Genomic DNA, 16,940 nt, shown 5'->3' on the forward strand with positions numbered 1-16,940 from the left:
AATGTAAATTAGCAATAACATTCAGCTTCAGAAGATGCTAAAGTAAATGTCGAATGATCCCTTTGACGTTCGGAAATAAATAACAATAATATTCAACTCCGTGCGATGGTAAAAAAAAGGCCGGATGTTTTCTTTTACGTTCGAAAGTAAATAGCAATAACATTCAGCTCCAGAAGATGCTAAAATAAATGTCGAATGATCCCTTTGACGTTCGGAAATGAATAACAATAATATTCAATTCCGTACTATGATCAAATGAATGTACGATGAAATGAATTTTCAAAACATTCGAAATTTTCGAAAGTAAATTAGCAATAACATTAAGCTCCGGAAGATGCTAAAGTAAATGTCGAATGATCCCTTTGACGTTCGGAAATGAATAACAATAATATTCAACTCCGTGCGATGGTAAAATAAATGCAGATATTTGCTTTTACTTTCGAAAGTAAATAGCAATGACATTCGGCTCGGGAAGATGCTAAAATAAATGTCAGATGATTGCTTTTACGTTCGGAAGTGAATAGAAGTAACATTCTGCTCCATACGACGTTGAAATAAATGTCGGAAATTTGCTATTACATTTCAAAATGAATAACAGTAACATTCAGCTGCGTTTGATGGGAAAGTAAATGTCTGCTGTCAGCCTTCACGTTAAAGATGAAAAACAGTACCATTCGGCTCTGTACGATGCTAAAATAATTGTCAGATGATTCATTTCACTTTCGGAAGTGGACAGCAGCATATAACATTCGGCTCCGTATGATAATAAAATAAATTTCAGATGTTCGCTTTTAAATTTGGAAATGAATACCAGTAATATTCTGCTCCGTACGATGCTAAAATAATAAGAAATTGTTGCTTTTACATTTGGAAATGATTAACGGTATCAATCGGCTCAGTTAGATGCTAAAATAAATAGCGGATGTTTGCTTTCACGATCGGAAATGAATAAGGATAACATTCAGCTCCGTAAGATGCTAAAATGAATGTCGGTTGTTTGCTTTTACATTTGAAAATGATTGATAGATTAAACGAGAACTTACCTGTTTGTACAGGGGAAACTCGGTATAACGAACACTGCTATAACGAGATATCGGTTATAACGAGGAAATTTTCTCGGTCCCAAATTTCCTTCCACACAAGTCTATGTAAAATGCTACTCTTATAGCGAGATCGGCTATAACGAAATAACTGCTATAACGAGATAAATTTTGTGACTTCCAAACAAAGAAAAACATAGTAAATCAAACCTGCTATAGCGAGGTTAAGCAATTCAGATGCCTTCGGTAAAGCTTTACTTCGCCTGTGCTATCATCTTCCGAGATTGTAAATCTTGATGCGTCAAAAACTGTCTTGTACACACATAATCATTTTCTTCAGTGCACTCCAGCTAGCACTGCATGTTGTACGTGTGAAGTGTGTGTGTGCACGCACACTGATACATGCAGAAAATGTGGTGGGACGGCCATATGCATACATGACATCATCATGACGTTTAGCAGGTGTGAGGCAATCGGATGCTGTGATTGGCCTTCTACTTAGGGAATTCCCCGTCTTCACACACACGCAGTCGTAATGTACATACAGAATGTGTCACATACACACACAGCATTGTGCAGACCATATTCAAGCTTTCCACACAACACACACCCATACGATAACCACGTACCAATCCACAGACGATCTTGATACAATCGCAAGCTATATAAATTTACAAATTCAAACATCTACAATTGATAAGAAACACATTCTTGATATTGGATTTCCTTGGCGAAAAACATCTTTTTACCCATAAAGGTGAGTAATTCCCTCACACACAATATCAAGTTATCAGTACTGATTGAAATATGATGGGTAGTCCCACATGTGCAAATTAATGTCTTTATTTTATGCCTTCTTTTATGTCTACTGATATAACGAGATATCGGCTATAACGAGGAAAATGACTCGGTCCCGACCATCTCGTTATATCGAGTTTCCACTGTAGTTTGATCTCAATTATATGAGTAATATTACGGAAGGGATTACGTTGAAAAGAGAGACCCGCTGACGCATGCGCAGATTCCCCAATATTCGTAGAAAAACCGGTCATGGCTAACGAAAACATAGATCAACGAGAACTTTCCACTGTAGTTTGAATACACAGGGAGGGAAGGGAGGGACGTAATCCCTTCCGTAATATTACTCATATAATTGAGATCAAACTACAAACAGGTAAGTTCTCGTTTAATCTATCAATTATACTTCGTAATTCCGTCAGGGATTACGTTGACAAGAGATTTTAAAGCCGCTAGCCATGAACGGCCTACGTAAATTAATGGCTTATCTATGCAGTAGGTATTTACCTGCATTAAATGGCCCTGTAGTCAATGTGGGGCTGGCTGCCATTAATTCTGGTGGTTCAGCTGTGGATTGCTTTTGCTCAGGATCACAGCTGCAGCATAACTTCTCCTCGTTTCCAGTGGTTTGTTGTAGAAATTTCTACATGTCCTTTCCCCAGCCCAGCCTGCTTGTGCCAGAATTTGACTGATGGGCAAATCCGCACACCTTGCGGCTGATGTCGTAGCTGCTCGGGTAGAGTGGGCTGCGTAAACCTGAGTATTTATCCCTGCAGCAGAAAGCGTGCTCTTGATCCACCTGGCTATGGTTTGTGATGTCACGCGATGATGAGGCTTCTTGAAGCTAATGAACAGGTAGCGCTCCTTGCCTCGTAATGTGCTTGTTCGCTTGATGTAGTGCTGCAGGTAGTTCACCACACACAGTCGTCTGTCTGGTGGGAAGGCCCTCATCGACAAATTGAGGTTAGCGTTTCCTGGCCTGCTGTGCTTTAAGAGGTCCTTGAAAACGAATTGAGCACCACTGGTTTTTAGCTGCATGTGGTCGAGGTGCAGATTGTGCAGCGACTGTACTCTCTGCGCAGAAACTAAGGCCATTAATGTGCACAGTTTCCAGGTCAACACTTTCAAAGAAAGTGTCTTTGCAGGTGCCCACCTACAAAGTTTATTAAACACTATGTTCACATCCCAAATCTCACGATATCTGGGTAACGGTGGGCGAAGATGAAAAACACCTTTAACGAAACGCGAAATGAGTGGATGTTTTCCAACTGAACAATTATCCTCCAATATCAAAAACGAAAAAAGTGCACTACGTGCACTGTTGATAACACTGTAACTACAACTTTCATCATAAAAAAGAACACTTAAAAATTCCAGCACGTCCTTTGCTTGTGCTGTTAGATAGTTCAAACTACGCTTTGTACATAAGGACTTCCATTTCCTGATGTAAACCCCATACTGCATTTTTGTAGATTTTCGCCACGATGCTGCGATGATGTCAACTGTTCTTGAATTCAGTCCACCTCTGCTAAGGGGTTTTCGCAGCACCTGAAACAGAGCAGATCAAGTCTGTCATGCAGGGGATGAGGTTCTCCCGTTCCCGGGAGCATAAGCAACTCTGCACTATGCCTTAATAACATTGGTCTTTCAGTGGTCAGGGACATTAATACAGGGAACCATGGTTGGGTGGGCCAGTTTGGTACAACTACGATGCCTTTTGCTTTGTCCTGCCTAATTTTTTGTAGGCATCTTGAGATAAGACAGAAGGTAGGAAAGGCATAGAAATCCAATGGACCCCAATCGAGTGTGAAGGCATCTACATTTTCTGCCTCTGGGTCTGGCTGCCATGCTACATATCTTTCTACTTGTTTATTTAGCCTTGATGCAAACAAGTCGATTTCTGGGGTACCATAGTGACTGGCAATTTCCTGGAATTTCGCTGGATTTAGCATCCATTCAGACCCATCATTAAACTGTCTTGACCTGTGGTCCGCTTCTACATTTAACTTTCCAGGAATGAGGGACGCAGTGATCCAAATGTGCTTATGTATGCACCATTTCCAAATTTCTTTTGCGGCATCATTACAGTTAGGGGACTTAACGCCTCCCATGTTGTTTAGGTATGCTACAGCTGTAGTGTTGTCTACACGCAGTAAAACATGCACATCTCTTAGTTCTTTGCAGTACGACTTGAGACCATGCCCAGCCGCAATTAATTCAAGATAATTGATGCCACTATGCTTTGTATTATGTAGTTCCTTCTCACTCCATCTTCCCCCAGTACTACTGTGGAGGTTTGTGGCGCCCCATCCTGCCCCACTGGCATCTGAGCGCAATTCTAGATCTGCTTTCTTTCTTTGGATTGGTGCGAAGGCAGTGTGAATGTTCTCTACCCACCACTGAAGCTCCTGTTTTGCTTCTGTGGATAGTTCCATTTTTCTATCGAAATGACCTTTGTTTGCCTTTAGAGCTTTAATTTTGTCCTTTTCCAGTTCACGATAGAACAATGGACCATACTGTACTGCCGGAAAGCTTGCTACAATCTTTCCGATCACTCGTGCTACTTGCCTAATTGAAGGTCTATTCTTGTGTAGCAAGTTAGCACACAGATCTCTGATTTCTGTCATTTTTTCTTCTGGCAGACTGATAGACATTTCTACAGTGTCAAGCATAAAACCAAGGAATTTTATTTTCCTGGTCGGATAGAGCACTGATTTTTCTGGGTGCACCACAAACCCAAGATGTGTGAGAAGGCTTACTGTTGTAGCTATGGATTCCTTCAGTTTCGCTTCACTTTCACTGATCAGTATGGTATCGTCAAGATATCCAATAACGATGTGGCCCGATCTTTTCAGTGTTGCAAACACTGGTTTCAGTATTTTAGTGAACAAACGGGGGGCTGAGCTAAGCCCATTTGGCACTGCTTTGAATTGCCAACACTGGTCACTGAAAGTGAAACGTAGGAATTTTCTGTCTCCATCATGTACTGGGACTGAATAGTAGGCATCTCGAAGGTCGACTGAGGCTAAGAAATTGTTTGGAGATATCAATTCCAGTACTTTGTAAATATTGTCCATCTTGAAATGACGATACTCAAGGTACTTGTTTAACTCTGACAAGTCCAGAATTAACCGTATGCCCCCATTCTTTTTGGGGCGTGGGAATACATTGGAGATGAACTCTCCTTCCACATGACTGCATTGCTCAATAACATTTTTTGTCTGCAGATTTCTGATTTCTTCATGCACACGAGCATTGTCAATTGAATTTCTCCGAAAGGAGTGAGGATTTCTTGTGCTTGTAGGGGGAAATTTTCCCTCCTTACATTCCAATTTCATGCCAGAAATTGAGTTCAGAATGAATTGATCATGTGTCACTGTCCTCCAGTTATTTATAAATAGCCTCAGTCGACCTCCAATAGGCCTATCATGTTTCAATGTACTACTAGATCTAGTGCCAAGTCTAGTGTGATTAGGTAAGCAGAGATTACTCACCGTTTCGGCGGTATCAGCTCCTACTTCCTCCGTTGGGAGTGCCCACCTCGATGGGCTGTCTGTTGAGTTGCCTGGCTCGACGAGCTCAGCGTTTGTGTGTGAGGCGGTGGCTGCCTGCCCCTCCTGTTGTAGTTCTGGCCTAAAAAAGGTCCAGCAGTAGATCCAGCCACCGGTCTGTTATATGCAGCATGCTGAAAACCGCGTCCTCTCTGTGGATACGGCCTACTGAGCGAGCGCTGATACGCCGCGATTGGTCTTGCCCTCCCTTGCGATTTCATGACTCCAGCTGCCGCTAGCTGCTGATCTTTCAAGTCCTTGACCTGCTTTCCTAGATCGTCTCCAAACAGTAGACGGGTAGCCGGGAGGAAAGGCTTACACAAATGTGCAAATCTAGAGTCTATGTCTGGTTTGATCAGCTCCTTACGGAGACAGTTGAGCTCGAAATTCGCGTTGCAAATCAGAGCGAGGGCATCTTGCTGCGTATCAGACATGCGACCTGCTGAGAGCGATCTTGTGAACGCATTTAATCCCTTTGTAAGTGACTTTTGCACCTGTTGTAGCTTTAGATCACGACTCTTGGTCGCTGGTGGCAGAAAATCCCAGATAGGCGGATTCACTTTGGGCACATCGATAAGCTGACAATTGTTTGGAGAGGGATACTTTCCAACCACATCCTCCAGAACTTTCAGTTCGAGTTGGTGAGTCATGAGGTAGGTAGTCGACTTTGCAACTTCATCGTCTATTGGATCCCCAATGTCAGCGGGCATGGCGAATTTAGCTGCTATGGTGGGGATCTCAAACTGTTCCACTTGGGACTGCGGGATCTGCTCTGCGTGGTCGAATCCAGACGTAGTATCGTCGTCATGATCTATCATGTACATATCCAGTTGCCCAGTGGGCGAGTTATCTGGCAAGTTCATGTCCACGTGTAGCGCGGTTGGATAATACGCACCCCGCGTACTCATATCGTGCTCGCCACTGCCCGTGGCGGTCGCCATGTTGGCCGGCGAACGCCATGAATTTGCGGTCGCTTGAGGGAGAGCTTCGATCACTTTGGAAAGCAAACTTTCCATTTTGTCCAGCCTTTCGGCGAATTCAGTCATATGAGCAGAAGTTTTTTGTTGTGCAGATCCCGCTACTGGTTTGGCAGTACCTTTCTTCACCTTCGTATTACTGACCGACGAAGCGATCGTCTTCTTCGCGGTGTTACTGAGAGCTACTGCGGCCTTGCCGCTTGCGTGTTTTTCTACCGGGATACCGACCTTGCCGGTTCCCGGAACCAGCGGGCCAGCTTTAGCGGGCGCCGCTGGGGGTTTGGGAGAGGCAGCCGTGCTCGCCTCCATACTGATCGTTAATTTTTTGATAACGTAAACGTGAAAAATAGTCTCTAAAGTGACTTACACTTCGACTGAGAGACTTCAAGTTTCAATATTCCACTAAAGCGCTAACCTATTCTTGAGGATCGCGCCGATATTTTCAGGGGAAAAAAACGGGCATCCGAAGCCGTGCTTCAGTGCAAATGCGCCGTCAACGAATTGGGGAATCTGCGCATGCGTCAGCGGGTCTCTCTTGTCAATGTAATCCCTGACGGAATTACGAAGTATAATTAACGGTAACATTCGGCTCCGTAAGGTGCTAAAATACTAGTAAATGTTGTATGATTGCTCTTACAATCAAAAATGAATTTATAATGGTAACTTTCGGCTCTTTACGATGCTAAAACGTTAATGTCGGATTTTTAAATGTCTGCAAATGCTCCCACTTTCTCATTTCAAACGGAAGTTTTGACCACCTAAATAGGCATCAACTTTTATGATAATCTATAAGTCTATTATGTGTGCTAAATCTTAGAACTCAGAATAACAGTACGATAATTGAATTTTCTATTAATTCATTTTAGACATCAGAAAGTGTAATAATAGATTTTGTTGATCCTAACAATTTGTGGGATTATTCCAAAGGTTCCTTGGTCTGAAAACTCTTAATCCGGCACGAAAAATTGATTAATTGATTTCTTTATTTCTTTATCTATCTATCTATTTATTCATTTATCTTTTAAGTTTAACAACGTTGAGAATATCGACCCCCTTTCGTTTTCGAGTCGACGATTCTTCAAAAAACGAAACTTTCTTTTCCCCCTTCGTCAATTTGGGATTTATGAGCCTTTGGAATGACTGTATCTGTGTTTGCTTGTTTTTTGTTTTTTTCAGTCGATCGGGGGGGGGGGGGGGGGGGTAATTCAGAAAATAAATATAGATGGGAGTGAAAATCTTGAGGCAAGGAATACATGTAAGTGAAATTCTCATTTTGACATCATAATTTTTTTTTTTTTTGCGTGATGTTCGAGTTGTATTCTGGAAAGAGTCATGTACGGTACTTATTCCGTTGGTTCGTTCCTCCGAATCTTAGCCTTCGGAATAACGAACTTTAGGTAACGAACTGTAACTATATGTTTTGTTTGTTTGTTTGTTTTTCAGTCGAGCAGTGAAGGGGTAATTCAGAAAAGAAATATATAGATGACAGGGAAAAATTTGAGACAAGAAATCAGTTTAATTCTTAGTTTGACATTGTTAATGTCTTTGCGTGGTGGTTATTATTCCAAAAAGAGTCAGGTAGGCCTACTTATATTCCGATGGTTTGTTCTTTCCGTATCCGAAAAACGCAAATTCCCTGTGCCTATAGATGTTTGTTACTATAGTAATCTGAAAATGAAATGGGGTTCGTCAATCCGAACATTTTGTGACACTCCGAAGGTTCGTTAATCTGAAAATGGGAAGTATGTTTCATTAATCTGAAAACGAATAACCTGGTGAAAAATTTGTTTTGTTTTCGGATTAACAGCATTTAGAAAAACAAACCTTCCTTCGTTTTTGAATTGACGAATCTTCAAAACAGCAACACAATTTTGTTGTTGCTTTTATTTTTTTAATGTTTTTTTTTTGAATAACGAGACTTTGGAAATGGCAAACCTTCAAAGTAACGAACAGTTACAATTTTTTTTTCATCATTAAAGCGAGCAGTGGAGGATAATTCAGAAAAGAAATATAGACGGGAGGAATAATTTTTGACTGATGATGATGTTGGTCATGTTTCTGAATGTTTAGAGAAAAAGGCTGAGTGATCTGAGTGGTGGTGATGATAAGTTATTACTAATGCGAGTGTAAAAGACAGCTTGCTGAACATACTTCTTTCCCTTCCGGTCCATGAATGATGAAAAAATACATACACCTCACAACAAAAAGAACCACGGGCTAGCAACTTAAAGTTAAATCTAAAAGTTCATTACCAGCAAAGGGGAAAAACACAACAGTAACTGAAGCCAAGAGATTGTGTATGCAGTCTCTGGCATTACGAGAAACTTGACACCCCACCCCTCTCCCCTCCTTGTGGAAAATTTCCACAAAACCAGGTGCCAGACCCCAGATGCCAGATGAAAGAATGCGTGCACTGGAATAAACAGCGTGTAAATAGCCTGGAAATATCGATCGAAGAACTAGCTCATGAGTTGTCATCGCAAAGATCATGATTCTAATTACACACACCATGATTCTATAGCCTTTCTTTTGACCCGTTAGTAGAAATATCAAACAGTTAATTATTGTGTACTTAACTGAGTATTTTAAATGTTTACTGAACTATAGAAAGGGCTTGATTAATCACAGAAATCCATGAAAGGCCTCTTATGCCCAGGCAAATTCACTACGAGTATGTGATGCAGCCACTACCCGGTTAGACAGCAAAATCCTGACAATTTCACGCTCAAAACTACGTATTACTTTTGACAGATTGAAGATATGTTCGTTTTTGTTTTATTGTTTTTTCCTCGTTTAAAACACATGATTTCTTCGTATCGAACGTAATCTGTTTAGCGAACATCGTTATGGCAGACTTTCTGGTTTCAGTCAGGGGAAAAGAAACTGGAATAGTTAAGATGTTTAAAATCCAATGAATAATATGAAAACCTGAAAAATAACACATGACTATGTTTTATAGTGAACAAGAACTAAATACACCCAACAAATTTTTGCATTTTCTCACACAATGAGAAAATGAAATCATTCCCACTCCCCTGTGAGGCAGTGGAAGTTTCCATAACCACCCCTGCAAGCTTTTGGAGGTACGTGCACTGGCTGTACATTAATCAATCAACGCTGAACACCGCGCACAGTACTCTGTACACGTACTTTAGAATCTTTTAAATCGTGCTGCTTGTACACAAGCTCGACGATGTACTATTACTAAGGTATACTTAGTATTATGTCGTAATGTTTGTTTAATCAATTTTTTGCGGACTAGCCAAAATTGAATCAGGGTAGTGATATGACAACAGTAAGTGAATAAAGACAATCTGAACTTATCCGTTGCCCCTGCGTGATGTGGAGCGAGTTTTACCTTGCACTGATATTTAAAAGGCGAGTTTTCTTTCTGTTAGGAATCATCTAACTGATCTCTGCAATATATAAATGTACGAGTAGGCCCTATAGCTTCTTAGCCTAAACACGATTTTAGTCGATTTTGCTATTACCAGTTCAAGTTTTTGCGTTTGTAAACGGCATTCACTGGTGCTTGCTTGTTTGCTTGCTTGGTATACGTTTCTGTCATGCGGCTTGCAGTTTGTGACTTATAATCTCCACTTCTCTTTTACTGTCAGCAACTAGTTGATAACCAAATTGATAGAGTTCATCAACAAGATGGTGCACATAACATTATACAATGCGTATTCAGCACATTGGCGCGATGGCATAGAAAATTAATGAGCAAGCACTAATCTTTTTTCACGCATCACACTGTGTCTTGTAAAGTTGTATACAGCAAGGTGTCTCAATGACCCCTACACCACAGACTTTCCTCCACAATGTACAGAGTAACTTTGATCAAAGACACTTAAGGCTTGCCGATTTCAAAACAGAATGTCCACGCCACGCCTCGTGCGAACAAAAGACGGATTTGGAGGCAATTCATTCACTAACTACACAGCTCTATCACTGCATAGAATTGCACTGTGTCTGCTGGTCAAGCTATTGGAACTAGCAATTCCCTAAGAAGAAGGCGACGGGCACTCTACCGTTTCGGGACAATTTTTCACAACAATTAAAGATAATTTGTGACAAAAAAAAAAAATGGGAGTGAACTGGACGATGACATATTTGCTCCTGCGATAATTATTCTTGCATGTATTTTGTGCATGTGAAAAAGCGTTCAAACTTTGTTTCCAGTCTACCATGTAGAGCAGGTCTATATCAGCAAGATGACGATCTCTCTTTGAAAACAATGTGGTTTTACCAAGAACAGACAATGCACCAATGCGCGCTGGAAGATTAAATACTACGTTAGTATTGTCATGATAATGACTACAATTGGCCTCGTATCTTCTTGCCACTAAATACACTGTATTCAGTGGGTGCTGTTCGTTGTTCCGCAGGTTCGTTATTCCGAAGGTTCGTTGATCCGAAACACGCAAATTCCCTATACCTAGAGGTTCGCTAATCCGAACATTTGTGGCGTTATTCCGGAGATTCGTTAATCCGAAAATAAAATTTGGAATATTGAACCTTCGGAATAACGAGCCATAAACCTACTTAAAAAGTAGCACGTAAGGGACTAACACAATTTGCTGAAGGTCTAAAAGAACACATTTAAGAGAAGAAAACGAATCAAGTTTTACTTCCAAATACACGTGTTTGTTGTAAGTAGTATTTAGAGTAACTTTACACTTCATTAAGACATTGTAAGATAATGATTAATCTTCTCTTCTTGCTAGTACAATGTAGCGCTTTCTATTCATTAAAAAAAAGCAGTCTCCATTCAGAGAGGGACGCCTCGGGACGCATGATGACGCACATTCTGCAGAAAGTAAAATAAAATGTGATGAATTGTATGCTGGCTTTAAGTTGTTGGGACCATGCAGGGCTTGCTGGCCCTGTGAGAGAGTTGACTTGCAACTGCAAATAGGTACTAGTACTCAGTAATACTATTTTGCCTGAAACTTTGTGTTGAATTAGAAACAAACGCAAATTGGCTTTGGATTAGTCAAGGTTGCGTTCGATATTTCATTTTTTACCCTACGAAATCGAGCGTCCGTTTAGCAATATGCAAATTTGCATATGGCTCGCTCTGGATCAGGCGGGAACTTGCATTTGTTGATGCTTTTTATGCCCCTCACAACTACTGTGATATGGGCCTCATAAAATTTCATCCCAAGCTCAGTGCTTAGATTATGTGCACTATACTATACCACACGCTACTACACAGTCATATGCGTATCGGGGATTTTCGGATCGATATCGCGAATTGTAGCGAACGAGTAGCGTGAAACGGTAAATTCGCGGTTTTTGTAAGCATCGGGCAGCAATTCTACCTTGATACTTAATGCCGAATTTGGTTCGAAATTGCACTGTTGAGGAGCTGAATCATGTCACAATTCATTTCTGTAACCTAGAAAATCAGTAAGTGTAATTCTAAGGTCAAAGCAGTGCGTGGCCCCAAACCTTGCCGATGGCTTCTCCGCTTTGTTTGCTAGTAATATGTAGCACTTTCTATTCCATTTGATTAGTGAAGGTTGCGTTCGATATTTGCCTACGGAAGCAAGCTCCCTTTTAGCAATGAACTTGCTTGCGTTTAAATGAAAATTTACGTACAGTGCGGGGACTTGCATTCGATGGTTTAGCTCTCACAAGTCACAACTGTGCTTCATAAAGCTTCATCTCAAGCCCAGGGCGCAGATTGTGTGCCTAAGTATACTCGGACGCTGCACTACACGCACGCGTATCGGGGATTCGGATCGTGAGTAGCGAGTGAGTAGCACGAAACGGTAAACTCACAATTTTTTAAAGCATCAAGCAATATTTATTGCATTTCTTCCTTAATAGAGCCTACTAATTGCTGAATTTGGTTCGCAGTTGCATTGCCGAGAGTTGAATCATGTCATAATTTATTTCTGTAACCTACAATACATGTATCAGTAAGTGTAATTTTCATGTCAAAACAGTACGTGGCCCCAAATCCTGGATTGCCGATGGCTTCTCCGCTTAGCACCAGTAGTAGCACTTAGCTACTAGCTTTCTATTCATTACGAAACAATAGTCGCCATTCAACGAGGGACGCCTCGAGACGCATCGGGACGCATCGGGAGGGTAGAGGGAAGGAGCTTATTTTGCGGACATAACGAGACGGCCACCAGGTAAGCGCCTTTTCGTACATACAACAGTCCATTTGTGAGGGCTCGTCTTTTACAAGTATACTTGGGAGTTAGCCGACGCTTTGTGACGCTCGGCGGCGCCCGCCGACACGCAGTCTAAACTAGGAATTGTACGCCGTCGCTAACCGTTGCTGCATGTCCCTTGACGTCGGAAATTGAAAGAAATTTGCGGAAGCTTCACACCGCATCGCTCTCGGTCTCTAATTTACCAGGTGCGTCTAAGCGGCCTTGTTGTTGTTGTTGTGAATAAGAGCATGACAACACAGGAAATAATGCAGGCATGAGACAGAGAAATGTAAAAAAAAGAGGAGGGACCCTGCGAGGGAGCGCAGCGACCGAGCGGGGGGAGGGTGTGAAAGGGGGTGTCCCCCCTCCCATGGTGAGGACTTTTTGAAATCTAAGGTATGAAAAAACTTATCTTAATGCATTTTACAACTGAAATTTACTTTTGTTATGAGGTACATTTTACAGATAAACATTGTGATAATTGAAGTCATGAATGACACTTGCAAAATCTAAAGGAAGGAATATGCTTAACTGTTATACCTACTCAAATGTGAGGCCATAATCACATCACATAAATGTACACCCAGGTGACGTCTTGCTGGATTCAGTTCATACGGGTACAAAAAAAAAGTGTTATAAATCACAGCTTAGCATTGTTGGCTGTCTTTAGTCCATATAACAGTTTACAGTGCGCAAGGGTCTTCATTTTCTTGTTGAAGAAAAAATACTCTCACATTGTAATCCAGTTAATCATGCCGTGTGACACTTGTGTATCACTTATCAAAGCCTGCATGGCCTGCAGTATCAACAACTATCATTACCGGTAAGTCTTCTTTCTTGACTTGCTAGTCAAGTGACTTACTACTGTCTAGTCAAGTCTTTTTATTCCTTCAGGAGGTCTAAACAGATTAAAAAATTCAGCACTAAAGGAACAATCAATTTATCTTTCTTCAGTCAATAATCCAGACAAGAAACAAGCACTCATTTCACTCTGATCTTTCCCCACTCTGGCCTCAGTCCCCCCCCCCCCCCTCAAAAAAAGGAGAAAAAAAAAACCGAGGGAAAAAATACATACACACACACACACACACACATTGCAACACAACAAAACCCTCTCCCCTACACCTCCCCGATTCCCGTGTTTCTGTCAGGTGAAACGACATGTTCAAGTACAAGAATAAAACAACAGTAGATATTGATTGAAACTCAACACCCATTCATGCCAGCCAGGCCAGGCTGCCATGCAACTTCAAAGCACATTCCGACAGCTGGCTGGCAAACCACATGGCAGAGGAATTTGCGCGCACGTGTAAATTGCTCGACTGGAGAGAGGGCCTGGGAACAGCCCCTTGGTGATTAGTCTGTGAGTTATCAATTGCAGACCTTTTGAACAATTGCAAACGTCATGATACTATTTTGTCTTCCTTTTGGACTGAAAGAAAAACATCAAAAAGACGAGTTGAGTGTCACAAATTTTTATGTGGATGATCATCCACATAGATTTGCATCCTCTAAATTTGACAAATATTTCAAATGCATTAATTTAGACAATATTTCAGTAATTTATGTTAGACTGTTGATGCTGTCCAGTAAAAACATCAACAATTTCATGTGAACTTGGAAGTATTAGGATGAAGACAAAAAAAAAAATCTTGGCAGAAAACAAATACAAGTCTTTTTTATTGTCACTGGTAGTCACATTTGTGGTTTACAGATTGATAAATCAATAGGTATAATATAGTAGGCCTATTGTATTACACATCTCAGTTACAATCTCATGAAAAATTTGACATTCTAACACCTAAATTAAGCTCATCAAATATTGCAGGAGAGTGATTTTAAGGAGCTTACATGAAAGAAATATAAAATCATTACATTTGTAATCCATTTGTAAACATTCTTTCCCTGTTCATCTCCAACACTCCTCAGACAGTTCATGACAGTTCTGTTTTGAAGCCTGCCAGTCTATGAAGGGAAAGAAAGTGGCAATTTCCCCCAAGAGTTGAGGGTCATTGCTTTTGGATCCATTGCTTTAGTGTGACTGTCGACGTGTACTCTCTGTGCAGAGCTGCTGCTGCGCTCGCTAGGCACTTGCGCTGCATGCATGCATGGTTAACTTCAAAACAACGCGCAGCGCGTTCGTCACTACCAAGGCCGCGCACGCGCGTGTTAAGATATACCAGGTCCGTGCGGGATGCAGGAACACCTTGGTTCAAGCGTTGTCGTAAGTCACTTACGCACTTCTGCCTGATTAACATCAGAAAATTAATTTCGTATCTCGCCTTACGCAGTTCTGCCAGATTAATCGCCCTCTCTCCTCAGGAATTTTGCCAAAATTACTTTCTAAAAATAACTTTCTGTACTGAATCACAACTTATTTTTTGGCCCACTTGAAAGAGCATGAGAAAAAACACACAAAACACTCAAAACCTGAAAATCGACCAAAACCGACTTCGGGAGTTCTGCCAGATTACGGCTGATATAATATCACATGTAACTATAATCCTTCAAAAGCAATTGATCAAATCTACTAGCAAAGTATAAACAAGAATTTAGAACTCAATACAAAATATGAATTGAATTAACCTATAAAAGAAGCAGCACACCTAGAAAAAAAAAAAAACATTTCTCATGCAGTCTCTCCTTCCCCTCTCTCTGCTATCAAGCAGTTTTCATGTCATTCAAGAGCACATCGTAAAACACTGACCTTGTGATGTCAAATCTGTTGTGCCAGATTTCCGTACTTCTTGAGTCACCGTCATACCAAATCTAGAGAAAATAAGGCATTGATAATATCTCAGGTAAAAATATAACTAAAAATGTCGCTATGGCAACTGGTATGCTTCCGCTATAATGCACTGTTCTCCTAATAGGTCTATAACACATCCTGACAATGTGAAACAACAGTTTCACAGAATTGACAAAAAAAAAATAGTATGACATGTTTATCACAAATGTGTTGTTTATTTTCTTGAACTACAATGTAGGTTTAATTTGGATGGATGGCTATACTGTTGAAGAGAAAAAGTATTTGGGGATTTACAGATTTTCACTTGGCCTCTGATCCTTTATCAAATTTATGCATTGAATATTAAACCACCAAGGTATGGAGGGAAAAGTGTCATTTCAGCATCAAATAGTAGAATTTTAGCAGTTTGACTTGACCTCTGACCCTTTAACTTTGACCCCATGACAACCAAATTCCTGATAAATCACTGTCAGGCAGTATATGTACTAAGTTTCATGATGATACATTGAACCGCTTCCGAGATATGGAGAAATAAGTGAAATTTCAGCATTTTCATTGACCTTTGACCCCATGACCCAAAATTTCCCTGAAGATCTTGATTGCTTATTACATTAATACATTACATTTCAAGAAAATATCATCAGGCATTGCATAGATATGGGGCAAATAGTGAAATTTTGAACATTTGCCCTTGACCTTTGACTTTGAGCCTCGTGCACTCAAGAGTTAATAAGCTCAATCTCGTACAAGTACAGGCTCGCAATACGGTGCAATTAATTCCCGATAAGAGGCAAAAGCTTTTGAATTCGTAATGGTCATTGAAGCACTGTGCGAAGCAAAGGACAAAACAATTTCGAAAATTCACCTCCTTGTATTTCCCTTATTTTACCACTAAATCCCTTGAAACTTCACGTACGTTTGTCCTCAAAATTATTCGGGTGGTGGCGCGTCGCGTTAATGGGAACACCACCCTTCGTCCAAAGCCCCCCCCCCCCCCCCCCCCCTCGGTTTTGCCGAAAGGGTGCTTATGGAGCGTGGGTCGCGTCGCGTTGACTGGAACCCCACCCTTCGTCCAAAGCTCCCCCGGTTTTGCCGAAAGGGTGCGTTGGTACTTTTTCTCATGTAATGTTAAAAGAGGAGTTTTAAATTATAATTTAACCTTCAAACAACCATTTTAAGAGGCTATCGTCTGGATCGGTTTACACTCTATTACCACTTGGTCTACAGCCAGTTGGTCTGGCACCATGGGGGAGGGGCGAGGACCCTAAACTTTACCCTAATCTTATTTCATGTGTAATGAACATCTGTTTTCTCCCTCAATGCAGGGTCAGAGGGTAGTCCGTAGTCGTAGAAAAAGGCCCCCCCCCCCCCAAAAAAAAAAAAAATAGCCCAGTTGGTCATATAGACGAAACGATGATTGGACCAAATGGTACCTGATTAGACCAGGAGGCTGGCTATTAGACCAAATGACAATAAGATCAATGGTTATTAGACTAAATGATGATAGACAGAGGCTAGACCAACTAGGCAATGGACCAAAATTAATGACGTGTACACCAAATATATATTGGACAAATTTGGTTTTATTTTAGACCATTTGATGATTAGACGAAATGGAATTAGACCAACTCATAATAGACCAAATTGGTATTTGA

At 41.0% G+C, this 16,940-nt stretch overlaps 1 protein-coding gene across 3 annotated transcripts in view; it reads right to left on the reverse strand.

The window, feature by feature from the left end:
• LOC139741811 (CCR4-NOT transcription complex subunit 2-like) overlaps window positions 1-16,940 on the reverse strand; it is a 244,380-nt gene that overhangs the window by 153,271 nt on the left and 74,169 nt on the right. For all 3 annotated transcript variants that reach the window (XM_071652398.1, XM_071652396.1, XM_071652397.1), the window contains exon 3: window positions 15,244-15,305. In XM_071652398.1, coding sequence (XP_071508499.1) covers window positions 15,244-15,305 — 62 coding nt within the window. The remainder of the gene's footprint in view (window positions 1-15,243; window positions 15,306-16,940) is intronic.

This window comes from Diadema antillarum, unplaced genomic scaffold (assembly GCF_040938485.1).
Source record: "Diadema antillarum isolate AM-2024a unplaced genomic scaffold, OU_Dant_1.0 seq00000955_RagTag, whole genome shotgun sequence".
In the NCBI taxonomy this organism is placed as follows: domain Eukaryota; kingdom Metazoa; phylum Echinodermata; class Echinoidea; order Diadematoida; family Diadematidae; genus Diadema; species Diadema antillarum.